General features: G+C 41.3%; 1 protein-coding gene across 1 annotated transcript in view; it reads right to left on the bottom strand.

Annotated features, from left to right (window-relative positions):
* LOC103183222 (zinc finger protein 236) overlaps positions 1–27,650 on the bottom strand; it is a 76,664-nt gene that overhangs the window by 40,394 nt on the left and 8,620 nt on the right. Inside the window, exons 2-10 of the mRNA XM_007900571.2 lie at positions 16,296–16,453; positions 14,209–14,373; positions 13,140–13,318; positions 10,645–10,772; positions 6,812–6,984; positions 5,425–5,574; positions 4,455–4,625; positions 3,250–3,472; positions 1,538–1,810 (exon numbers count right to left, since the gene is read on the bottom strand). Coding sequence (XP_007898762.2) covers positions 1,538–1,810; positions 3,250–3,472; positions 4,455–4,625; positions 5,425–5,574; positions 6,812–6,984; positions 10,645–10,772; positions 13,140–13,318; positions 14,209–14,373; positions 16,296–16,453 — 1,620 coding nt within the window. The remainder of the gene's footprint in view (positions 1–1,537; positions 1,811–3,249; positions 3,473–4,454; positions 4,626–5,424; positions 5,575–6,811; positions 6,985–10,644; positions 10,773–13,139; positions 13,319–14,208; positions 14,374–16,295; positions 16,454–27,650) is intronic.

Here is a 27,650-nt window from a genome sequence, read left to right as displayed (position 1 = left end):
AATGCACTTTGAACTGTACAACCAGACTCTCCCCCCAATTGAAACAGAATCTGTGGCTGCCATTTGTTTTCTTACAGTAAAGATGCCCATTCACTCCACACCTCCTGCTTCTTAAATTCCATTCTGTACTACCTCTATGCAACCAGATCTTCACAGTTTCTGCAAATAAATCTAGCCTGACATTAAATTATCTTCCCTCCAATCCTCCAACAGTTATACTGGCTATGCACAAACCTTTGCAATTATTATTCAGCGCCTTGGGACGTCCTCCTGGCGCTATAGGCGCTATACAAATATACTCTTATTTACTGACATAAAAAGTTTATTTTTACATTCAATGGCAGCAATCTCATTGCAATCATTGTGTGAGTCTCCCTACTGCTCTGTTCATGTTCATGTCAACTCCCATCTGAATAATTTGCGACTTTAAGAGTCATAAATTATTGCGTTTTAATTAGAATGTAATTAATGACTGGAACAGGTTAACCTGGAAAGGTGGTTATTATTAGTTGAATGTAGGCTTTGTTTGGGTAATGTAGCTTATAATTAAAGTGATAAATTTAAAGGAGTGAAATAATTGTTACTCTTATCAGATTGTTGATAAGTCACAATTGGTCTAGTCTTAGCCTGTAAGAATTAAAAAATTTGCTTCTCCGTTATATAAATTTACACCATTTTAATGGTGCATCTCATTGAGCAAAAAAAATGTTGTCCTTTACATAATGCACTGTTAATAAAAACTGTCTCACGCACATGGTTGAAGGAACATGAACAAAAACAACTAGAAGAATGCCACCTACAGGATTACAAAACATAAGGCAATTTATTCAACACCAACAGTCTGGCACATCCTATTTGATTCAGCGATCGTAGCCAGGCACTTACACATGCTCCACAGGAATTTAGTCAACAGTTTAAAGACTTCATAACTTAGTGTAGCGACATTTATATCCATCAATGTCATCAAAGCTTAATAAAGTATCCAAATTGACAGCAACATTGCCATTTCTAAAAACACCTTACATTCACAAGATTGGTTTTGGATCAAGAAGACCCTTCACCCATTTATTTTCATATAGTTAAACAAGATATTCCAAGCATCTTTAAAGAGTACTAATTGGCAAGATATGAACTAGGCAGGAGTGCAGATGTGGGTGCAATCTCAGTATTTAGTGCTACTATGTACCCAACTCAAATAGACCCAATATCAGTAATGAACCTCCACAGACACCTAAATAATTTAATTATCACCTATTAATCGGTACAATCTAGACCAGGTGCTCATTCCTCCTGTACAGAAGGATCATTATTGCAGCAGAGTGGGTTACTGCATTTGAATGTGACACACTTGGCTATTGCAAACCAATGGGTGTGTGACATTAAAAGAATAACACGCCAAGAAAATGACTAAATACAAGTAATTAACAAGGTCAGAATTTTCCAAAACAATATACAGAGGGTTTCAATTTCCTTGTTTCTCTGACATCTTTATTCCAAGGCACATCTGAAGTCAATAAAAACTTTCAAAAACAAATACCTGTATGTAGTCTAAGATGAACCTTCAGACTCCCTTGGGTGGAAAACATCTTTGCACACATGGGACATCTAAATTCCTTGATGCCAGTGTGAGTCTTCATGTGAGCAGTGAGGGTACTCTTCACAGCAAATGCCCGGAAACACTGAGTGCATTTATATGGTTTCTCATGAGTGTGGATTCGAATGTGGCGCACTAGGTCGCTTGGTTTTTTGAACTCTTTTGTGCAATAAGTACACATGTGCCATCGAATTCCATTCACTCGCCGGACAGACCCTAAAAACATACAAGAATTGGATAAACTGGACAATAGAACCAAACTGGCCCATTTTCATTGAAAGTTTTGCAGAATTTAGTCTCTCGCATTATCTGCAGTACTGTGCATTATTGTGGAGTCCTGTAGCTCAGTGGTTAGAGCACTCGCTTTGCAAGTGAGAGACCTGAGTTCAATTCCAGACAGGGCGAAACCTTGGGCAAGTTTCCTTACTCCACACTCCTAATAATAATCCCTCCAAAAAAAAACAATAATAAATTGGTCATTTTTAATCTACGACTGTTTGTGGGACATTGCTGTGCGCAATTGGCTGCCGCGTTCGCCCACAAATATACAGTCAATTCACTTTACAGTGTGTTCTGTGAAGCGCTTTGGGACGTCCTCCCGACGTGAAAAGCGCTATATCAAATGCAAGGATTATTATTATTATTATTACTGACTATGAGTGTTATTGGAGGAATTACAAAACCGCAAGACTTACTGGTGGATACTGCAAAGTCATTACTGAAGAGATTACAGCATCGCACAATTAACAGGAGGATATTGAACAATTCACAGAAGGATATTAGACAATTACTCATATCAGGAAGATATGAGAAGCTTTTTTTCAAAAAAAGACAACTGCTTTTTTCCCCTCATAGAGTATGTATTACTTTGATACGTCACAAAACAAAGGATTTTGTTCTCATCAGAAAACAATATAAATTGTATAAATAATACAAAGCTACTCCACTGCAAGGATCTTTGGACTACAGGTAAATAACGGCTGCTGTTTTTTGACCTGGAATCTGCCTATTAAAATAGAACCACGACACTTCCATTTGGTAACCAAACGGATGCTGGATCCATTCACATCTTCAATTCACATCTTCAAGACTCAGGTGGATAGATAATTGTTAGGTCAGCGTTTTAAGGGATACAGGGCGGGTAATTGGTCTTGAGGTACAGATCAACCATGATCTTATAGAATGGTGGAACAGGCTCGAGGGGCTGAATGGCCTACTCCTGTTTCCGTGTTTCTATGTAAACAAACCTTCAAGGTGCTCCCTGCAGTCAAATGAACTTTATTCTCCATCAAATAGTGTGTCAGATAACAATAATCCTTGCATTAATATAGCACCTTGTCACGTCTTCGCAATGTCTCAAAGAACTTCACATACTGTGAATTGACTATATTTTGGGTGCAAATCCCGACAGCAGTGTCCCACAAACAGTCGTGGATTGAATGACCAACTTATTACTTTTTTTTTGAATTTATTATCCCCAGAAAAGCGATCCGCCATTTGACTAACAATCGGGTTCCTACTTACTGCTAGGTAAACAGAGCCATGTGTGTGTGTGTGTGTGTACGGAGAAAGGAAACTTGGCTTAACGTTTCGCCCTGCCCGCCCGCCCAGGAATCTCTGTAGAATCCAACAAGCTTGGTTACCTTCTGACTTACCAGGATATAGCATCATTTTTTTAACCATGTCCATGTTCTCTTTGCCAGATAGTTTCTCCATCCGTGGCTGCTGTGCCTGTGCAGCCAGGGACGGAGTCTGCTGAGCCGCTGTTGTGTGTGCATCCTGGGGCTGACTTTGAGATAGAGGCACCCTTAGTTGACCAATTTCTGATTGATGAGTTTGAATAGGAATGGTTGTTAGTCCACTGTTTTCTAAGGCTTGCTGGAAGAATGAAGTAAAACAAATTAATTTTGAAAAAATAATTTTGCAATACAATATGTAGAAATAAAATGAAAACGTATCACTTTAGGGAATTATACAATCGGGGAGGTTGGGAACCAAAATGAGGCAAAAACACTGAATTTGACTGTTAATCTTAGAAATGCAGTGAAGACAGAAACTCCAATTAGGAATTTTCAAATACCTAAACTAATACAATACAAAATTAAATTTGTATGGCGCCTTTCACGTCGGGAGGATTATTTAATAAAATAAAACTATTTAGCAGACAGTATTTTCCACATGCAAGGTTGACAATGAGGTAACATGCTGACTTATTTCAGAGCACTCCTTTCAATGGAGAAAATCTTTTTACTTTTGTTGAATGCAGGAAAGAAGACAACAGAAAAGGGGATTTCTTATTTTTCACTGCACTTTGCTGTGTTGGCATTGAGACTCACTTCACTGTTGCCTGCTTAACTCATTCTTCCATCGTATTCTTGCTTATACAATTTATGGACAATTAAAATGCAAGCTTGGTATTACTTCTGGCCTTATCCTATTATCTCTTTGTGCTCTTCGCACTACAGGCCTTACCCTGCTATTTATATTTCAACATTTTAAACAAATATGGGATTTTCAACCAACCTTAAGGGAGCTCACACTCTCTGTTACAAGAGGTTTGGTTCTCGACTTATTTAGATAGGTACTCCGGGATGCTAGACCTGCGTGAAAGGCGCTTTATAAATGCACGTTGTTGTTGTAGGTGGGACACACTGACCTAGGTAAAGGTCACTTTCTTTAAACTACCATGAATTGTAGAAACTTCAGCACAGAACAAAGCTAGTTGTACCTCTGGAGGTGCTGGCCTCACTGCTTCGAGCTATCTACTCTAATCTATTTACCTGCTTAAATGTTTTAAGATTTGTGTACCTAGTCTGACATTAATAATCTATTTCTACATGAAGGACATATGAAGACTCACTTGCAAGATGTCCTGATTGATGCTGCCCTCTATGGTAATTTGCTGCACTGGCTGCTGGGCTTGCGCTCCCTCTCCTGTCACCTGTTCCGAGAGCTCCAAGAGCTGCTGTATAACATCAGTCACTGCCTGTGCTCCTTGATGACTTCCTGCAGAGGTCACCGGCAATGCTTGCTGCAGCGATTATCACACCAAAGTAAGAAGATAATTAACAAAACAAGACAATTTAAGGATGATAGTAATGTTTAGTACACTTTAGTACACCAACATTTCAGCATTGCAGTCTTTTGTAGGTAATTCAAATTAAACAGTACACAAAGTCTACTTTATATAGTATTCCTTGATCAATATTCATTATTCTAACACACTGCAATATCCAGAAAATTCTCATTCTCTCATAAATAAAATGTATACCCTTTTTTGCCTTCCCCCAAAAGATCTTTATATTGTACACAAAGAAGCATGAAGCACTTCAAGCATCATATTTTATTTCCATGCTTTCAAAGCAGATGAATGCTAGTGAAATAATATATTAACCTTTACGATCAGAATTTCAACTTGTGAAGACATCTATAACAATTCTGGTGTCAATTTAAAAAGTTAGAATCCGTAGTCAGTTTATATATTTACAAGTGAACATGTGCAAGATTATTGAGAGCATGAACCCTGTAAGATTCAATAAGATATAGTTGTACCATAAATGACAAATTTGTATTTTACTGCAGAATATTGTTACGGAAATTTGAATAAATTTGAAAATTAGAACTTTTTTGGAGTTTTGAATCCTTCTTCCCAAATGGAATCTTTTGAGAAGGTTTTTAATTTGCAATATTAACACAAACTTGAAAAATATTTTTCAGACAGTAATTTTCTTCATGTTCCAAACAGGAATGTGAGGTCTGTGCAGGAAACTGCACATTTAACAGAAGGCTACATGTTCAAACAAATGCAAAGTCAAAAAAGTTGAAATTACCGGCGCACTTTGTGCAGTGTCAGTGATAACTCGGGAAGATTCTGATCCATCCGAGTGCATCCTGCTGATGTGTGCATTTAGGCTGCCTAATTTTCGGAATACGCAGCTACATTCCTCACACTGATATGCTGGCTGGTCTCCATCCTTCACCTTCAAAAAATGTAACAAAAATTAACAATTAAATGAAAAAAAAGCAGAAAAGATTAAAATTTCATCAAAAGCCACCATCATCAAACTGAAATAATACACGCACAATATGTGAAGTCCCCTGTGTCTGCTGCTGATAGTCAGTGTCCAAACCTGCAATTTTTTCGTTGTTATTTCTGGCGATGAGATTAAAAAATACACTCTCCTGAAACAAACGGCAAATTGCACACAATTGAGTGTTTGAAGCTGCTTCCTGTAAAAATATGGGATAATTGCTAATCTGAGATGTTAGTAGGAGAAAGTGTTGAAACTGAGATCAGTTCATTATAGGTGATATACAATCCTGTTTATTTTTTGCTCAGGGTTTGAGAAATAATATAAAATAATATTATCCTATCATATCACATGCCAGGGACCAACTAACAACAGGAGAGAAGCACGAACTTCAGATGCAGTTTGAGCTACATGATTTTAGGATTTTTAAAATATTTAAACAGCAAGAAAATATGCAATGGAATACCTGAACTGTTGATGGGATTCATTGAATAGTTACCTAAACAAACATTAGCTCTCTTCGAGGAAGTGACTGATCAACGAGAAACTAGTATTCATCAGAATATCCCAGAAGGAGGAAAGGGAAAGAAATCCAACAACAACTTGCATTTATACAGTGCCCTTCATGAGGGGCAGCATCTCAGGAGGAGGCCGAGCAGAAGGCCAGAGCCAGCCGAACAGAGGCAGCGGGTAGTGGAGTGGGGAGAAAGCAGGTCGAAAAAGTAGGGAGGTGTCAGGAATGCGAAAGGGTTTGTAGGTGAATGAAAGGACCTTGAAATCGATCCATTCTGTGGTAGACAGCCAGTGGAGCCTGGCGAGGACTGGCGTGATGGGGGTACAGAGCTTAGTGTGGATGAGAATATGGGCGACAGAGTTCTGAATCAGTTGTGGTTGTAGGTAGTGGAGCTGAGGAGACTGGTGAGGAGGGCATTGGAATGCTCCAGCAAATAAGCTTTATTGAAACACACATCAGTTTGCAAAGTAGATTAAAATCGGATGCACTTTACAATTTGCATAGCAGCAGCAACACTGTGAGTAGCTTCAGACTAAACTAACTAAACCTAAAACTGAGTCTAATTCCAGACCACTTTGAACCACGTTTGCAACAACAACAACAAGATTACATTTGTATAGCGCCTTTCACCTCGGGAGGACCTCCCAATGTCAGTATCCATCATAACAATACCTCAGTGTGAACCCTCTGTATGTGTGCGCGTAGATTTCCCCTTTGGGAAAAGGATGCCGGACAGAAAACACAGAAATGGGGCTTTTCGCCTGTGTGCTTGATCATGTGGATTTGCAGTGCTCCTTTCTGGTTGAAGGCTTTTCCACAATCACTGCACTTATACGGTCGTTCACCTAATTTAGAAAGTAAAATTGAAAGTTGAGAAGCAAAAATATATTTGATACAAAATAAATCATCAAACGTATAGTTCTCAACTACAGTAACACTAGTCATGCTATGTCATTTAATTTTACGGTAGTTAATTCATCATGGTATGGGTAAGTGCGAAAGCGCTTGTGTATTCTCTCCCCCTATATGTAGTTATATAAATAAATGAAATATAAAATTATCTGTACTTATATAAATTAGCATCTGAATAAAGAATTTGTATTTTAATTTACACTAGTCAGAGATGAGAGAGTACATGTGATGAAAGTTACAATTTTTTGTCCAATAGACAGCAAATACCTTATCAAATGAATTATATTTTCCAGCAGGATTTAAAACAGTAAATAATCCAAGCACTCCGACAGAAATTAAAGTTTACAATGCACTGCTTCACTTTGAAAAGTAACCAGGCTCTAACATAGAAAATAACAGGAGAGTGGGGCAGTCTCCTGTTGTCTCTATTACTTTTTCTATCAACACCACAGTTCTTTTTTAGAGCCAGAGAATTTGATCCTACAAATCTTATTTTTCATTACAAGAGGAAGCATTTACACCCCCAAGATTGCAAACAATATATTAAATTCATGGTGCAGTCCAGTTGATGCAGTGCTGCTCACACTTAAAGATTAATATCTGTGATACTTGTACAAATGATAATCCACTATTAAATTGCCAAGGAATAACACAATCTGCTTGTTTATATTGTAAATCAGCCAGTTCCTTCCACAGAACAAGTACTACAACAACAAATACATTTGTATAGCGTCTTTCACGTAGGGAGGACATCGCAAGGCGCTGGACAGTCAGGGATTTGGACGCGAGCAGGAGGTTGGGATCAGAAGAATTGGTGGGCAGGGAGCATAAGGTGGCCAAAGGTCGAAAAGGAGAGTCTTGAGACATGCCTTGAAGAACGTAAGAGAGAAGGGAGCAAAGTGAAGAGTTCTGGGGTGGGGGGGAAGAGAGAGGCTGAAGGTCGATCGCTCGCTGATAAGCACTCTGGGACACTGCCCTGCATAAGGGGCACGATATAAATGCAAATCGTTGTTATTGAGTGGCTGACAGCATCAGCATCCAAGGCTGCACTCTCCCCCTCTCAAAGCCGGTCAGGAACCTCGGGGTTCTGTTCGACCCTGAGCTGTCCTTTCTTCCTCATATCCGCACCACAACTGGCACCGCCTTCCATCACCTCCGGAATATCGCCAGACTACGGCACTACCTCACCCCTCACGCTGCTGAAACTCTGGTCCACGCCTCTATCACCTCAAGGCTGGACTATGGGAACTCTCTCCTCGTCGGCCTTCCCGCACCTCCCTCCACAAGCTGCAGGTCATTCAGAACTCTGCAGCTCGTGTACTGTCCTGCACCAGTCTTCGGGACCACATCACTCCCACCCTCGCTCGCCTCCACTGGCTCCCCATCCCCCAGAGGATCGAATTCAAGATCCTCATCCTCACCTACAAGGCCATTCACGGCCTTGCTCCCTCCTACCTCTCCGACCTACTATCCCCCTACCTACCTGCCCGTACCCTCCGTTCCTCTGGCTCCGGTCTGCTCCACGTCCCCCGCCCCAACCGCCCTACCATCGGTGGCCGGGCCTTCAGCCTCTCAGCCCCCAGGCTCTGGAACTCTATCCCCCAGTGCCTTCGCCGCCTCCTCCCTTTCCTCCTTCAAGGCCGGTCTCAAGACCTTTCTCTTTGACCGTGCCTTCAGCTCCCCTCTCGACTCTCTACCCCCTCCTCGCTCCCTCCCTTCCCTCCCCTCACCCTGACCATTTCCCCCCTCCTCGCTCCCTCCCTTCCCTCCCCTCACCCTGACCATTTCTCCCCAATGCTCGGGTCCTGACCCAACTGTACAGCGCCTTGGGACGTCCTCCTGACGTGAAAGGCGCTCAATAAATGGAATCTTGTTGTTGTTGTTGTTGTGGAGCAGGCTGGGCAGGGGACGTGGAGCAGGCCGGAGCCTGCTGAGCAGAGGGAGCAGACAGGGTGGTAAGGGGTTGGCAGGTCACATAGGTAAGAAGGAACAAGGCCGTAGAGGGCTTTGAAGGCGACGAAGATTTTGAACTCTGTCCTCTGGGGGATGGGGAGCCAGTGGAGCCTGGAGAGGGTGGGGGGTGATAGGGTCATGGAGCCTGGTGTGGGAGAGGAAACGAGCTGCAGAGATGCAACAGCACAAACCATTGTACCATGGAATCCATCCCACTTATTATTATGCATCGTGAAAATTCTACACAAATACTGATATTGCTACTGTATAGTTATCATGAAGCAAAACAATTTAGTCAGTTGGGTAAGAGAAGGTATTTATCAAATAATAGAAATTAGGCTCAGTTTGTAGCACCCTTAAGTCAGGATGCAAGGTCAAGCCCTATCTCGGACCTGGAACTCATATATTTTAAGATAACATTCCAATGCAGTGTTGCAGTTACGCTGTGTTGTAAATGTTGTCCTTCAGATGAGATGTTAAACCGAAGCCTCTCTGCCTATTCAGATGTCATTAAAGATCCTATTGCACTATTCGAAAAGAGAAGGGAGTTTCTCACAATGTCCTCGCTAACAATCCCTCAGATAAAATTGATCATTCACTTAAGGTGTGCAAAATGTTTGCCACGTGGTAGATTTGTGCAAAATGACTGCCACGTGGTAGATCACTGCCCACTGTCTGTCATCACATTTTATTTGTAAAATCCTACAAAGTCTTTGAGTTGTCCTCCTAACATGAAAAGCGCTATATCAAATGCAAGGATTATTATTATTCATCTATCCTCATCTTCAATGCCTCTCATCCCAAGACTGCCGATAAAAAACAGCCTGGGGCAGAGCTAGGTACAAAGAAACAGGAGAAGATAGGAGACCGCCCATTAAGCCTGTTCACAGATTTATTAAATTAAATGGCAGATCTTTTCATCCCATTTCCTTACTTTTCTCCATACCCTTTAATACCCTTAATAACCAAGTAACTATCCGTGTCCTTTGTAAATAACTCAAATAATTCTGCCTTTACAGCCTTCTGCATCCATGCATTCCACATTTCATCTGAAGAAATGTTTTCTGATCTCACATCTCACTAACTTCCCCGTGTTTTGGATCTCTCCGCCAGAGGAAAGAGTTGTCTTCTTACATATCTTGTAAAATTTCTTATTTTTAAGATTAATTCAATTAAATTCCCCCTTATCCTCCTTGGCAGGAGGATGAGGGGGAATTTGATAAGGGGGAAGTCTGTCCAGCTCATCATAGCTAAACCCCATCATCCAGATATAATTCAGAGAACTGTTGCTGCGTGATCTCAAAGGACAGTGTGGTAGATCGCTGCCCACTGTTGTTAGAATCACCTTTATGGTAATACTTAGCACAGATCATTTTTACAAATGCAGATCTAAACTACTGGCTCCGTTCAGACACGTATTGAACAATCGTTGTTCTATGTTCTCCACCCCTCTTCCCATTTATGCAATAAAATTTACACAGCACCACAGGAACCATTTGGGAAGCATTTGATCATCTTAAACTGTAGCCAACTCCATAAGCTCTAAACACAGATATTTATCCACACGAGTTTTAAAGAAGCATATCAAATCAGACAATTGCTTTTGCTGGGAGTCTGTTCCAGCAATGGTTATTGCTCACCTGTGTGTATTCTGATATGTCGAACTAACTGACTAGGCTTCTGAAATGTTTTTCCACAGTGTTCACATCGCTGCGAGAACCCTGACCTATCAACGTGCCGTTTGTACTGTTTGGTGCACAGGGACGACCTGCCAATCAACAGGTGCAAACATTGATTAGTATCGGACTAGAACTCTGCAACATTTTATAGAAAGGTGATCAAAGAAGCAGTTATGTACAGCTATTCACTGTGTCCAGCATTCACCTGTGTTATACAGTAATTTCCTTGTACAGCTACTTCTCGTGTTATTTAATTGCTACCATTTATTTCTACAATATTTCAAACATATTAGAAATATCAGCAGCACTTGAAGATCAAAGCTTTCTTTCTCGTTTCTCTTTAGCCAGCATTGAGTTTCCTCTTCAGATTAATAAGATCAGACAGTGGGAGTTCTACTCTGAAAACTTCTTTGTAATATATCAATGCTGATCCACAATCAGCTAGCAGGAGGCACAGTTCCAGCTAATGAAGAGCCTTGCTTCTATACAATGCTCCTTATAGAGACTGACTGAAAACTGAAATGTGGAGTTGGTGTAACACAAAGGTTGGGAATTAAATGTTTACCTGAATAAGTTATGGGTTACCTTTCATCTGGACACTTCCAGCTCTTGAACTACTTTGCAGTTGTTGTTCAAAGAGCTAGAGGTAAATGTATTGGATTTTTGGACCTGTATTGGGGATTCTGCCACTACATTTTGGTTCACACAGGCAATCTCAGATATTTTCAGTACACTAAAAGCTGGGAGAAAATTTAAAATCTCCGTATATTGAAAATAAATTTCAGCTGAAAACAATGGTTCTATCCCTTCTTTGTCCATTGGTCATCTTACTTGTGCAGACATAGGAAGGAAATGCAGAAATCAAGATTAGTAAAATGTATGATGCACCGGTAGGTTTGATTTCTCTCTGAATGCCTAACGGTGCTAACACAACAGCCTCCCTAAAATAAACTCAAGGCCATGTCTTCCCGAATGAAGGAAGAAGTCAAGACAAATTGACATGTTAATAATTTAATTACCAATTAAACTGAACCGAAATGAACTGCTACTGAGTGAAGAAAATTCAGGAGTTTCTCGCTGGGCACCTTGAGGTGTCTGATGGGTTTGATGCCTCATCTATAAAACAGGGCAACCTGTTCTCTCTCTGCCAACAAAAATATAGCTTAGTGGCAACTGCACCATGCAGAAGAGAAATTAGAAAACTGAACATTAAAACAAATAAATAAGCACTAACAGCATCAACCTTCACTGTCTTGTTTCAGTCCCAAATCTATTGTTCAGGTCCATTTTTATGGGCTTAATTTTAACTGCAATTTCTCTACCATTCCTTTATCATTAATAATTAAGATAAGGAATGTGTTTAAGAATATTGCAACCTCTATGTTTCTGTTAAAAAGAAGTTTGAAAAATATAGAAAACAAATTTCAAAAGTGAAAAAGATTAAGTTACAAGGGAACAACAAGTGAGTTAAGCGATTAATAAAAGAAACAATTGTAGATAAAAAAATAATCAGGTGAAAGTTATGGAATTTGATGATATAATTATCATCATTGATCACATTTGCAGAAAAATGTGATTCTAACATATCTTTAATGGTCGATAAATTTGGGAGTGAAGCCTCCCCACACCCCCACCCCAGAACACCTACGGAACTATGGCTGGACCTGAAGATTTTACTGCATTGGCTGTTCAGCTCGTGGAAAGTCTTGAGTCAGTATAGCTACAAATAGTACTGATTCCAATATAAAATCCTCCAGTTATATTACATAGCAGTTACATTCAGACATGGAAGGAAACATTCAAGCAAATCACTAAAAAATTATTTTAGCGCTTAGGACAGCGTGGATATCAGCCCTCCAGGCACATCAACCTGGGAGAGCAATGGTAAACAAAAAAAATCCTAAAGCTTAATATAGGGCCTACAATTTTCAAAATAAAAATGCTTACTTCAGGATAACATAAAATGATAGAGCAAAGACCCCGAGAGGATCAAATCGCTTACCTGGAGAGGCATCTTAAATCTTAAGGAAAGCTTTAAAGAATATTGTGCATTTTACCCACACTGTCTTAGGCTACTTTAACCTACCTCCAAGCTACTTTAACATATTGAAAGGCCACAAAGGTACAGCTTGAACAATATTCATGACTGATTAAACTGATCAGAATTCCAATAATAAGATTACGTAACGACAACACAATTGGAACCATTTATACTGTCATCGTAAATTAGAGATCTAGTACAAATCTGATCAATGGTAAAATAGTGTATTCAGAAGCCTATCCTTTTAACTCAGTTTAATATGCAACGTTTCATTCGCACAGACATATACAATTATTCATTTCACAGTAAATCCTGTGAAGCACTTTAGGACATCCTCCCGATGTGAAAGGCACTATACCAAATGCAAACATTAATTATTATTAACAACAATACTTGCGACTCAAATTTCACACACCTGACTCTGTAGTGAGACTTCATATGTTCTCGCAGCAAAGATGGTCTCTCATACTCCTTTGTGCAGATCTTGCAGACATGCACCCGATTTCCATTTAATTCCTGTCGGTGTTCCTCCAGGTGTCTACTAAGTTGACTCTGCAGAGTAAATTCATCTCCACATTCTGTACAGATCAGGTTCTGCAGAGGGGAAAATTAAAGAAAAGTCCTTTGGAATCAGTATCACTTTTTGCAGAAGAAAAAGATCTCTGAATGCTCCTTAGCAATAGTGGATTAGTATTCGAAAAGAAAAGGTTTCTCCTGGTGTCCTGGCCAAGAATCCTCTATGCAAATTGGTTATTTAATTCATGTCTATTTGTGAGCCCTGCTGTGTGAAAAATAGTTACTACACTACAACAGTGTTCATTTTGCAATATTTCTTAACAAAGTTTCTAAATTAAGAAATTCAAATCAATTTGGTTTGCCAGATAATAATAATAATCTTTGCATTTGATACAGCACTCTTCTGGACGTCACAGAATATACTGTAAAGTGAATTGACTGCATATATATGGATGAAACATATATAAAAAATATATAAATAGAAAAAGATGTAAAGGCTGGTTATTTTAAACACCTATAGAACAGGCAGATGGACAGAAGAGTGCATAGGACATGCATACATCTGAACAAGGGTGGCTCGATTTACTCCAACAGATGTTTGCAGATTGTGCTTTGAAAGTATAGGAACAAAAAAAAGTGACAAACATAGAATCCACAGGCACGACTTGAGCCATCGCATTGCTCAGCTTTCTCATAGACCAATCTTCATCTTTGAATGCCTTGCTGCTCAGTCTTGCCCAGGTAGCAGCGTACTTGGCCTGTGGACTCGTGCCGTTTGATCACTCCGTGGAAATAATTCAGAGTCAGAGACTCGATAAGAAACCCAAATGAGGCTTTATCTGGATTACAGCAGCACTTTATCATATTTGTTTTATGCAGTGGTACTTTCAACTATTTAAGAAATTCTTTGGCACATAAAATATTTTAGGTGCAAGGCAGTACACAATCAATGCAGAGAAGACACTCACCTCCTCTTTCTCATGTAGCATAATATGAGCTTTAAGACTGGCCACTCGGGAGAACTTTTTGCTACACACAGGACAAGTGGGGTCATCGCCATCATGAGTAGCCTTATGTAGTATCAGATTAAATTCCATATTAAAGGAAGTTGGACACTGATCACACCGGTAAGGCTGTTCATAGAGAGATTAAAAAGGAAAGTTGAAATATGCATATGCAAACATTCATTGCAAATAAAAATCAAATGCAAGGATTATTAAATTATTAACATAAACTAATCCTTCAGCAGCAATGTTGCCATTTTTAACAATAGATCTACAACCTCAAGCAATGTTGCGTTGCCGACACTTACATCAGTTCAAATATTTAAATTGCAGTTAACAAAGTCGGGTTGAGTATAAACGTTCTTTCTAATTAATGCTTTAATTATTCTAACGGCCATAGTATTCTTATTTTAGGAACATAATAATAATCCTTGCATTTGATATGGCGCCTTATCACATCATATTATTTTATTAATATCGTTATTTGCAATTCTGTACAAAGTAATATGGTGCTATACACAAAGGAGAAAAGCACATTTTATTGATATAACAGCAGAGAGAACCCTTAACCCTAACCTGAAACACAAGATTCAGATAGAACCTAAATTCATAACTCAATCAAAACAATGCATGATGACCTGTAAATGAATCATCTTATTTTCTAAAAAATAATAATACTTGTAAGACAAGAAACACTCGTGGCAGTGCCATTTAAACTTTAGCTATGGTACAGCAGTGCCACCTGTTGGTCTATTAACATAATGCATGAGTACTGTTCTTGCTACGCTTTCGCCACTAAGGGTCAACCATCACTTAATTCAGGCAGGAGAGAGAAGAGGAAAGGTAAATCAGTGGCCAGGCTGCCCTGGATTTATTTCACCGATCTCCTAGGACATTTCCAAGGAGACTATGTGAATAATATAATAATAATCCTTGCATTTGATATAGCGCTTTTCAGGTCTTCTCAACGTCTTAAAGCGCTTCACAGAATATACTGGAAAGTGAATTGACTGTATATTTGTGGGCGAACTCGGCAGCCGATTGCGCACAGCAATGTCCCACAAACAGTGGTAGATTGAAAATGACCAATTTATTATTGTTTTTGGTTTTGGAGGGATTATTATTAGGTGTGTGGAGTAAGGAAACTTGCCCAAGGTTTCGCCCTCTGCCTGGAATTGAACTCAGGTGTCTCACTTGCAAAGCGAGTGCTCTAACCACTGAGCTACAGGACTCCACAAGCTCTTCATTACAATTTAATGTGCCAATTTAATGGAACAATGAAATCCACTGCACAGCATAACAGTCAGTGAAAATTGCAGAACATTTGAGCTGGTGAGGCAATGTACATTCCCATACTGTCCTCCTGGAGGTCGGGGGGGACGGAGTGATGAACCCCCTTGGAGCTGAACTGGTTTCAAAGTTTGGTAATAGAGTGTCAGAATCGAACCAATCTTTTGTGGCGGTTTCAGTCGTCCAGTTCCTGAGCCTGGCAGGTCCGCAGTATTCCAGGGCACTGTTGATGACAGCGTGCTGCCTTATCGGCAGGTCTTGGAAAGTCAGACCAGTCACTAGAAGCAGGGTCTCTTCACGCTCAACTCCTGTTAATGCTACAAGCTATGGGTAGTGTGATCCTAGTTGGACAAGCAGCAACAAAGCTTGCCAGTGCGTTCAACGGCATGCTATGCAGTGTTTGCCGATTAGACTCCAGTCATACCCAAACACACACTCCGGGGTCCCCAAGCCAACCTGCGCTTAATGCTTTCCAGAATTAGATCAGTAGTATGTGTTCCTCCAGTGAGAGAGTGTGTATTTTTTTCCAATAAATATTTTGGGAATTTCCATGTATAGGTGCAATTCATGGAGCTCTCAGTTAGGTTTGGAAACTTAAGCATGGTGATAATTCTGCATGTGTCAGACTTTTTAAATGTTATCTTTGATCATTTGAAACATAAGACTGAGGTTGGGGTTAAATTATACATTTGCTTTCGATATTCTTGAAATAAAAATATAACATTCTACCACAATGACCTCTTATTTTGGAGCTCACTCACCTTATCATTCTCATCATGCTCCCGCAGATGACGCTGCAACTGGTTGTACTTTGGAAACGTTTGGAAACAAACATTGCATTTATGAGTACCTCGGTACTGTGAATCCTGTAGCTCAAGAAATCCATTTGGATTGTCTGCGTTTAGCTCCAGCAAGCTTTCTGCAAAAAAAAACAAATGGCTCAGGTTCACCGAGCAGCACCGATACAGTGGTGTATCTTTGTCACAAATAGGGATTTTATTTAACGTAAATAAATGTTATTAAACATTTTCAAGCCACACCTCCATTCAGCAGCCACTACCTGTTAACCACCCAGGATCAGCCCAGATAGCCTGGTTTGCACACGAACGAACCCTTACTTGGAGGTCAGTCATATAAAGGCCACTTTGGCCCAGTCCACTGTATGTTGAAGACAGGTTTGACTGTAATAATAATCCTTATCTTGGGGATAGTGCCTTTTGCATCAGGGGGACAACCCAAAGCACTTCACAGGATATATTGTATGTGCGGTGACTGAGTGTTTTATGGCTCAACTCAGCAGCTGATTTGTTCACGGCACAGTCCCACAAATCGGTCATTCATGAAGTGAACAATAATAATAATAATCTTTGCATTTGATAAAGCGCTTTTCATGTCGAGAGGACGTCCCAAAGCACTTCACAGAATATACTGTAAAGTGAATTGACTGTATATTTGTGGGCGAACGCGGCAGCCAATTGCGCACAGCAATGTCCCACAAACAGTCATGGATTGAAAATGACCAATTTATTATTGTTTTTGTTTTTTGGAGGGATTATTATTTTACAATTAATTTTATTTGGGGATTGTTGGCCAAGACACCGGGAAAAACTCCTTTCTCTTTTCCAATAGTGCTGTGCTATCTTTAAAATCCACCTGCAGAGGCAGAAGAAGCCTTGGTTTAACATCTCATCCGAAAGAGTGCACTTCCAACAATACAGCGAAATCACAGCACTACGTTGGAATGTCAGCTTAGACTGTATGAGGTCCGAATCCTGACAGGGCTTGAACCCACAACCTTCTGACTCAGAAGCAATGGCAATCAACTGAGGTAGGCTGACACACACAACCAACAGGATAAAGTTTGCAGCATTCTTTAAGTTACATTGGTATAAATAATTGTCAACCAGGTAACAACACACCCTTTGCAGGTCAATGCTTTATTCCTTTGTGGCTTTGAAAGGAATGAGTGAGCATAACAAGACTTGAACCCAAAGGCTTTTGGTCTCAAGTCAACCAATCTATTGAGCTAGCTGATACTATGGCTGATAATTAGAATTGCTTCAATTCTACTTCATTGCATCAGTCACTGGAACAGGTCTTGAAACCCAATGAAGCATTAACAAGCACTTGATTTGTAACAGGAGAATCGATAGGAGATACTTCAATCGAATATTGCATTCACTGAGTGCCATGATATAGCCATCCACTGTGAAAAGCTGTCCATCATACAAAACCACAATACTTGTACAGGAGAGATTTCCCCTCTCCCAGTACTAGAGAGAGTTCTGAACTCCTTTTATAGGAGAGTTCACATGTTGAAAGCAAGTTGAAATACCATGCAATTATAGCAGACATGGTTTCAAATGATATGGCAGCAACAACGTGCGTTTATATAATTCACATTGCAGCAATACGATGAAATCAGAAACATGTCTGTCAGCGTGCAGCTTATTAGAGAGCCACTTTTTTTTACACAGCAGCGTGAAGCAGGGAAAATAAATCATTAACAGAACAGTCATTTCACAAGGTAAATGCTGTTCAGCTCACTGACTAATAAATGTTTATATTCTGGCTGGCTTGTGACAAAAACGTTGCAGGTGGACTGAGATTTTCAAGGCATTAACTTGACTGATGAATGCTATGGAGAAAGCCCAGCGATTATTTTACATTTATACGTGGGAGGACAATTCAAAGTGCTTCACATTGCTATCTGGGAGCCTGAGGTGGAGGGTGGGAGCTGATGAAGGACTAGGGGTTGGGAGGTGACCAAAAGCATATTCAAAAAGGTCTTTAAAGGTGGGAAGTGAAGCGATGAAGAGGAGGGACAGGGCCACAAGGTGGCAAAGCAGATGGGAGTTCCAGAGAACTGAGCTAAGATGACTAAAAGCTCCATGGAGCTAAGATAGCTCCAAGGTGACTGTAAATGGAGTATCAGAATTCAGTCAAGCCTCTGTTCTGATCTTGGTAGTTCAGTTCCTGGCCAGATAGATCCAGTGTAGCTAAAGGCGTTGCTCAATCAGTCTGTCCCATGGACAGAACTTGGAGAGACAGTATGGTCACTGGAAATAGGGATTCTTCCCACTTAGCTCCTGTTAATCCAGCAGAGTCAAAGCATTAATAGGTAGGGTGATCCTTGTTGGACCCACAGCTGGAACTTTGCTAGAGACGGTGCTCACAATGGCAGAACTGGCACTGGCTCTGTGTTGTGGCCAACAATCCCCCAGATAAAATTCACTCAATTGTTGGGACACTGATGTGCACAAATTGGCTGCCATATTCACCTACAAAATACAGTTACTACACTTTATAGTAAACCCCGTGATGTACTATATCAAATGCAAACATTATTAGTATTATAAATACTAGAATCTGTGTGGGGGCTTGTTCAAAGGTGTTGACAGACAGCTCAATGACTATCTCAAGGAGTTTTGGGAATCCTCCCCCCTTAACCAAGTCTGGGTTGGAGGATTCCTCAGTGATCCACTAGGACATTGTCAGGAGCAGAATGTCCCATGACATTATCAACGGTGATATTATCATGGACCAAACCTTTCACCTCAATAAATGTTTACAAATAAAAATAGGTCTTTCACTTCTTAGCTATCTGTGGGAAATTGTTCTGCAAATTGGCTGTCATGTTACCTACAAATACATTCCATTTTACAGTACAGTTAAGCCTGTTTTCAACAACCATTCAGTGGGCTGGACCAAAGTGTCCTTTATGCAAGAATGGGCTGAGTAAGTGTTCATTGGGTTTGTTAACCAGGCCCAATATTTTTTGAAAGAAGTTCCGCGGGCCCACATGCAGACTCCCACTAGACTCCTGGTTAATTTACGAACACTGCCTCAACACTGGGCATCATGCAGACTGCTCAGCGCAGTGTTGATAAATACACGAGGAGTTTAGCGGGAGCCTACATGTGGGAGTCCAAAAATTGGTAGTGCATTACTGGTAAGCATATTTAAATTCACTTAGAACTTAAAAGAGTGGCTGTACACCGCCAGGATAAAAATAAAATCGCCACTGGTTGCATTAGACAGAGGTTGCTGAATAGAGGCAGTTTATTATGGAAAAACTGGTCTTGCCTGTTCCAGGGTGGTTGTTGACAGCCTGTTGAAGCAACCACCTCTACTCAGCAGGTGGTAGCTTCAACAAGTTTAACTGTATATCCTGAAAAACACTTTGAGACATCCTCCCAACGTAAAAGGCATTATATCAAATGTAAGGATTATTATTCCTAATACTACTACATTATTTGGTGATCAGAACTCGGTTCTTCAGCAGACAGCGGCTCAGTCTATCTAAATATATTTCCACTACAAATATTTTGAACGTTGAGTATTTGCATATACAGAAAAAGTAGTTCTTTACACAAGAACATACAAATGTAGACAAAAAGAAAGGATATCAGATAATCTATCTTGCTGCGTTATCCAAGTCCTGTTTCAAAACCTGATAATTTTTCATTTCCTCCCTCACTCCTTGTTGAATGAAGTTATCACTTCTGAATATTTTGTCTGACACGGCATCCACACTAGGTGGCAGATTAGTCCACAGATTTCTCGTACTGAATTGCACATTTACTGTATTTAGAAAACATTTAAATGAATCAGTGAAGCTTTTGAAGATGCCATAATTTTATGTTAAAGTAAATATATTGAATGATTGTACTTAATCAAAGGCAGCAGGAGTTTTGCCATAATTATAGAGAAAATTGAAGATATGTAGGTCAAACGTGATGTCACAGAGTAGATTGTCAGCCATGTAACTCACATTTTGTTGTTATTTTGTTGCCATGGAACAAGTATATATTGTGTGCAAATCATACAGCCCAAAACAGATTGCAAAGAAAGAACACCTTATCCACCAGTACAAATAGTATAAACACAACAAATACACACCTAGCGTTGCCACCTGGATGGTTTGTAAGTGGCTTGCTCAGTTTTTGTACTGCCTTGCTGTTTGCCTGTGTTATCGGTATTTCAGGGTCATGGTGGACCATCAACTTTGCCTAAACACTGTTCTGCAAGACCACAGAGAAGGGACGAAGGGCACTTTGGTCGTGCTCATCTCTCTTCAAGGACAGCAAGGTCCCAATTCAGGTGAAGTTTGCGGCATACAAGACCTGCCTGCAAACTGTCCTCCTTTTTGATCCGAGTTCCCAGGGATACAAAGGAAGGGCTTCCTCCAATCCAATTGCAAAGTCCACGATCAAGCAGTGAGGTGCTGAGCCAGGAGGGGCCACAGCACTCCAGGGCACTGCTGATGACAGCATAGCCAGCCCGGCTCACCGGCAGCACTTGGAAGGGCAGACCAGCCGCTGGGGTTAGGGATTTCTCCCATTCCAACAACCCTGCAAGCCAAAGCCCTAATGGATAGGGTGTTCCTCGCTGTACAAGCAGTGGGAGAGCTTGCCAGATAGTGCTATCAATGGCAAGCTTTCATGGACTCTCTCCTCGCCGGCCTTCCCGGCACCTCCCTCCACAAGCTGCAGGTCATTCAGAACTCTGCAGCTCGTGTACTGTCCCGCACCAGGCTTCGGGACCACATCACTCCCACCCTCGCTCGCCTCCACTGGCTCCCCATCCCCCAGAGGATCGAATTCAAGATCCTCATCCTCACCTACAAGGCCATTCACAGCCTCGCTCCCTCCTACCTCTCCAACCTACTATCCCCCTACCTACCTGCCCGTACCCTCCGTTCCTCTGGCTCCGGTCTGCTCCACATCCCCCGCCCCAACCGCCCTACCATCGGTGGTCGGGCCTTCAGCCTCTCAGCCCCAGGCTCTGGAACTCCATCCCCCAGTGCCTTCGCCGCTTCCTCCCTTTCCTCCTTCAAGGCCGGTCTCAAAACCTTTCTCTTTGACTGAGCCTTCAGCTCCCCTCTCGACTCTCTTCCTCCTCCTCGCTCCCTCCCTTCCCTCCCCTCACCCTGACCATTTCCCCACTGCTCGGGTCCTGACCCAACTGTCCAGCGCCTTGGGACGTCCTCCCGACATGAAAGGCGCTTTATAAATGCAATCTTGTTGCTGTTGTTGTTTTAGCTGGTTAGATTCCAGCAGTACCTAACAGACACCCTGGGGTTCCCCAAACCTTGACACTTGTCAACCTGCACCTAATACTTTTCAGAATTAGGTAACCAGGATGCTTCCCTCCAAGGAGAGAGTGAGCATTTCATTCCAATAAATATCTCTGGAATTTCCAATGGTTGGTGGGATGCATGGAAGTTTATTTGGTTTAGATACTCTTAAGCATGGTGAAGGGTTTCAGCATGTGTCAGACACCTGACTAACCAAAAACAATATCCATCTGTCGAGGCAGACAGGAACTCGGGTTAAATTGGATTGGGTCAGGCTGGCACAGTGGTAGCACTCTTGCCTCTGAGGCATAAGGTTGTGGGTTCAAGCCCCATGTCGGGACTTGGAATCACATAGTCTAAGTTGACACTCCAATGCAGTGCCCGGGGGTTGGGGTTCATTGTCAAATGTACTGTCTTTCAGATGAGACGTTAAACTGAGGTCCCATTTACCTGTTCAGGTGGATGTCAAAGATCCCATGGCACTATTCAAAAAGAGAAGGGAGTTTCTCCTGGTGTCCTGGCCAACAATCAACCAAATAAAAAATTGGTCACTCACTTCATGGCTGTTTGTGGGACATTGCTGTACGCAAACTGACTACTGAGTTTCGCCCACAAAATGCAGTCAACCATATTACAGTGTATCCTGTCAAGCTCTTTGAGATGACTCAGTGATGTGATAACCCACTATATCAAATGTAAGGATTATTATACAGTAAGACTTATCTTTATCTTTAAAGTCTGACCCAGAGGTGATAAGTCATATCTTTATAAATCGTATAATCGTCTAAGTCGTACAGCATACATGCACCAGCGTCCCATTCAGTTTTCGATCAAAACCACTTAGATTTCTTTGTACTACTTGTATTAATCACCTCCTAACTCATAACACTGCTGCACTATCCTCCATTACTCCTACACTTACCAGCTACATTGAATCATGGGAAATGAAATCCTGACCCGCCAACACACGCACACTTACAACTGACTGCTTTGAATCACAGGAAACATAGTCTTGATCTTTCGACGCATGCACAGAAGAACGTCAATTCCAGCAAGTCAATGCAATTCCAATGCTTGTCGGTAAGTGCGTATGCAACAATGGGTCAAGACGCATTGAATAGCTGAAAACCCAGTCCAGTGTAGATTTTTGATTAAATCGGATTTTATACGATCTATACAGTTTGCCTGCAACTGGTATTAAATGTTATGGTCCCAACTGATACGACTTATCTGAGTTTTTCTAAACACGTGTGGTTACTGTTTGACCACCAGATGGCACTGCTGAAGACAATTTTCTAATGTTTAGATCCAGCAAGTGATAAAGCAAAGAAATTAGTTCAGAAGATCACTCGGTCCATGAAGCCTAAATACTAGGAGAAGGTAAATGTTTTGAATAGTGACATGGGATCTTCAATGCCCACCTGAGGACAGACAGGTAGGACTTCTGTTTAAAGTCTCATCCAAAGGACAGCACCACCAACAATATTATATACACCCTTAAATACCACAATAGTGTCAGCCTAACCTGTGACCTAAAATCACTACATGGTGCATGAAATCAACAACTTTCTGACCCAGAAGTCATTAACTGAACTAAGCTATCACTTAGCATTCTTCCTTTCAACACCTTGAAAAACCCTGCAAACCCCACTTTTCAACATGTGTTAAATACCGTAGATACAATACTGCAACTCGATTAGACTTTGTGTGTAGGGGGGAAGGGGTCAAATAGAGCAGGTACAGGCCATAAGGATAAGGAGCAAATCCTTCCAAAAGCATAAGAAGCATCTGAAGCAGTACCATTAAAGGATGGTAAGCAAGTACACAATATAACTATTGTAGTGTCTTGATGAGAAAGCAATGACCTTCCTTTCACTCCTAGGTCAAAAGTTCCTTTCAGCAGATGACTCGTGCCACTAAACAGCTAAATTGTGGCAGATGGAACATGGTTAACTGTTAACTATGTTTTAGTGATACAAAAATGTGTCACTTGATGGGAAATCAATGCATTCTGGAAAATGCAATCAAAATAAGTAGCAATTCATGCAACAATTTACACTTACATAGTGTCTATAATAATGATCATTGCATTTGATGTGCCTTTCAATATCGGAGGACATATTGCTTCAAAGGATTTTCTTTAAAGTGTAGTGACTGTGCATTTTGTTGACGAAGGCTGCTGTCAGTTTTGCACACAACAATAGCCAAGTAATAAATGATCAATCTTATCTTAGGCATTGTTGACCAGCAAAACAGAAGTGTGCATTTTGTAGGCAAAACATGCTTTACAAAGATAAGTGCCCAAGATGGGAAGGAGGAAAGAGGGGTAGGGGGCAAAGGCTTGCCCACCAATGGTTAGGCATAGTTGGCAGAACAGTGGGAGTGGCTGGGACTGCAGTGTCACAAAATATGACAGATTTCGAGGCATTTGAAGACAAGTGATGATCTTAAATGTTGGTCTGCTAGGGATAGGGAACCATTAGAGCCAGGCGAGCTTGGGGCCAATGATCGTGTGGAGAAAATCTAGGCTGTGTGATGTGGAGTTTGTGGAAGGTGGAGCTGGGCAGGCCAATGATTTATTTTCCCAACACCCTGCTCAAGAAGTTACAAAGTTACAAGGCGTGCATGAGCCTCATGAAGGGAGAAACCGGGCAGCTTGATACAGTCAGTGCCTGAAGTGAGGAGGAGCTGTCGGATGCCAAGCAGGATAGCCTCAGTTTTGTCAACATTGAATTGAGAAAATTACATCTCATCCATGAGGTCTGACGTGCAGTCTGTGAGAACATCAGTGGTCCAAGAGTCGATGGTAGAAGCAGACAGAGTTGAATGTTATACATTTTACATTTGGAAATGCACCTCACACCTGTGAACGATGTCACCAAGGAGAAGCACATAAACCATTAAAAGTCCCATATCAACACTTGGGACTTAAGTTTGGGTTGATCCTCCAGTGCAGTACCAGGGGACTGCTGCATTTTAGAAGTGCCATCTTTCAGATGAGATATTAAATCTAATCCTGTTTGCCTCTTCTTCAGGTAAATGTATCAAGATCCCAAAATATTATTAGAAAAGAGAAAGGAGTTTTTCCTGCTATCCTGACCAATAATTCTCCAGATTAATTGATCATTTACTTTGGGTGCTCCATTTGCCTACGAAGTCACTCTATGAGACAATAATTACAGTGAAATACTTTCAATACTATAGGTGCTATAAAAATTTAATTTTATTTCATTTTATAACATTAAACACTCAATACTACACCGACAGAAATAACTGAACATTCAGGTAATGATTTATTCATTCCTCATTCTTTCTAATAGCAACAGAGTTAAGGGTTGCTGTCAATCTTTCGAGCTGTGCTATATTAAATACCATCATTCATCAATTCTTCCTAATGCAAATCATAACTCAGGAGCCACAGATAGCTGTAACAGTTTCATATGGGCTCTCCTAAGGTGAATTGTATTAACCATTTGGACCAAAATGCTTTATGGTTTTAGACTTGAAATTCTTAAATTCAGTCATAATTTAGAATCTAGTTTCTGTAGTTCTTTTTGAGTAATGCGGAAAACTGATTTCCAAATTAAGATTGATGTTAATTTTTCCAAATGTCTGCACAATCTTAAATTAGGTGAGGACCTTGAAATCTTTCGCAAGGACTGGCGTGATGGGCATGCAGTTTGGTGGCGATGCGGGTGGCAGAGGTTAATAATCCTTGCCATTGGCATAGTACGTTTCATGACAGGAGAACATCCTAAAGTGCTTTGCAAGGTATATCGTGTGAGGTACTGTTTTGTGGGTGAATAGCAATATTGCTGACAGAGCAATATGCCATAGACAGCCATGAAGTAAATGAATAATTTTATTTGGGGGATCATTGGCAGGACACTGGGAGAAACTCCCTTTTCGTTTTGACTAGTGCCATGGGACCTTTAGTGTCCACCTGAACAGGCAAACGGGCATTGGCTTAACGTCTCATCTGACGGTTTGGATGAGTTTGAGTTTATGGTATGGTGGAGCTAACAAGATCAGCAAGTAGTGCATTTGAAAAGTCCAGGCAGGAGGTAATAAATGTATGAATAAGGGTTTGTAGTATATGGCATGAGACTGGGCAGAGGTGAAGAAAAGACCTTTGCCTTTTCAGTAGGTATAAGTGGTGCATTAGGAATGACAATTAATTTACTTTATATAACAATTTATAAAATGGAAAACTTATAAATGCAGATAGCTTTAATAAAACATTTTAAAAATTATACATGCCAGTTTAACCAGGAGAGAACATTCCTGTTGTTAAATTCAGTAAAAACTTTACAAAATTGGTATAAACATCAAAAAGAAAAGATTTATATCCTTAGAAATCTTCTTATTTAGAAGAGAGGTAGCAATTACATCTATTTTATTCAAATACAGTATCACAGCAAAGGGCAGACACTGGTCATATTTGAGATTAGATTTTAAGAAAATATAAGTAAGTTTATAAGGCCAAAACTTAGAATATCCCTTTTTGAACAATGTAGATAATGCCCTTCAGTCTGAGTACCCAAACGTCACAAGAAAATCTACAATATTCATGCAATGAAAGCTAAGTATGGCCTTGCACTGATAGAGCATGGAGTGACCTGTATGAAATACTTTAATGAGGCCTTAGGTATCTTGGGATCCTGTAGATATTAAATCAATTAATGGAGTTAACCTCAGCCATTCAGATTAGGGACAGAATCTGATACAAACAAAATCAGAAGTCACTGGGAACACTCAGCAGGTCAGGTAGCATCTATGGAAAAAGGAAAGTGAATCAACAATTCCGGTCCTCCCGCCTTTTACGTCGGGAGGACATCTCAAGGTGCTGGACAGTGTACAGCATTTCAGACCCAAGCTGGGGTCAGCGAGGGAGAAGGGAAAGAAGAGAAGGGAAAGGAGGGGAAGTGGGGTGGCCGATGGCATGGTCGAAGAGGAGGGTCTTGTGGCGGGATTTGAAGGAGGCTAAGGAGGGGGCGAGGTGGAGTGATTGGGGGATGAAATTCCAGAAGTTGGAGGCAGAGTGGCTGAAGGTTCTCCCGCCAAAGGTGGGGCAGGTGGGTTGGGGGACATGGGAGCAGGCCGGAGCCGGCTGAGCGGAGGGAGTGGGCAGGTTGGTAGGGGGTTAGGAGGTCGCAGAGGTAGGATGGGGCGAAGCCATGGAGGGCTTTGTAGGTGAGGACCAGGATCTTGAACTGGATCCTCTGAAGGATAAGGTGCCAGTGGAGTCGGGCGAGAGTGGGGGAGATGGGATCACGGAGTTTGGTGCGGGAGAGGACACGGGCTGCAGAGTTCTGGATTATTTGCAGCCTGTGGAGGGAGGAGTTGAGAAGGCCGACAAGTAGGGCGTTGGCATAGTCGAGCCTGGAGGCGATGAAGGCATGAACAAGAGTTTCAGCGGCCTGAGGGGTGAGGTAGTGGCGGAATTGGGCGATGTTACGGAGTTGAGGGAAGGCAGAGCGGGTCATGGCTTGGATGTGGGAAAGAAGACAGTTGAGGGTCGAACACGACACCGAGGTTCCTGACTGGCTTGGTGAGTTGTAGTGTGCAACCATGGAGGTTGATGTTGCCGGAGCCTGAGGTGCTGAGGCGCTGGCGCGAGTCAATCAGGAGGGCCTCAGTCTTGTTCACACTCAACTGTAGGAAATTTGCCCTCATCCAGGACATCTGCTGTGCACAATTGGCTGCCGCGTTTTGCCTACAACTATACAGTCAATTCACTCTACAGTATATTCTGTGAAGCGCTTTGAGACATTTTGAAGACATGAAAAGCGCTATATGCAAGGATTATTATTATTATATTATTATATTACTTGATGTCCGACAGGCAGTCTGTCAGGACAGCAGTGGTCTTGGAGTTGAGGGTGAAAGCAGAAAGATAGAGTTGGGTGTCATCCGCATACATATGGAAATTGACCCTATAGCTGCGGATGATGTCACCGAGGGGGAGCATGTAGATATTAAAGAGGAGAGGGCCAAGGACAGAGCCCTGGGGGACGCCAGACGTGACAGTGCGGGG

This window comes from Callorhinchus milii, unplaced genomic scaffold (assembly GCF_018977255.1).
Source record: "Callorhinchus milii isolate IMCB2004 unplaced genomic scaffold, IMCB_Cmil_1.0 Scaffold2, whole genome shotgun sequence".
Classification (NCBI taxonomy): domain Eukaryota; kingdom Metazoa; phylum Chordata; class Chondrichthyes; order Chimaeriformes; family Callorhinchidae; genus Callorhinchus; species Callorhinchus milii.
Note: the sequence above shows the minus strand (reverse complement) of the source record. Positions and strands in the feature narration are given on the sequence as shown.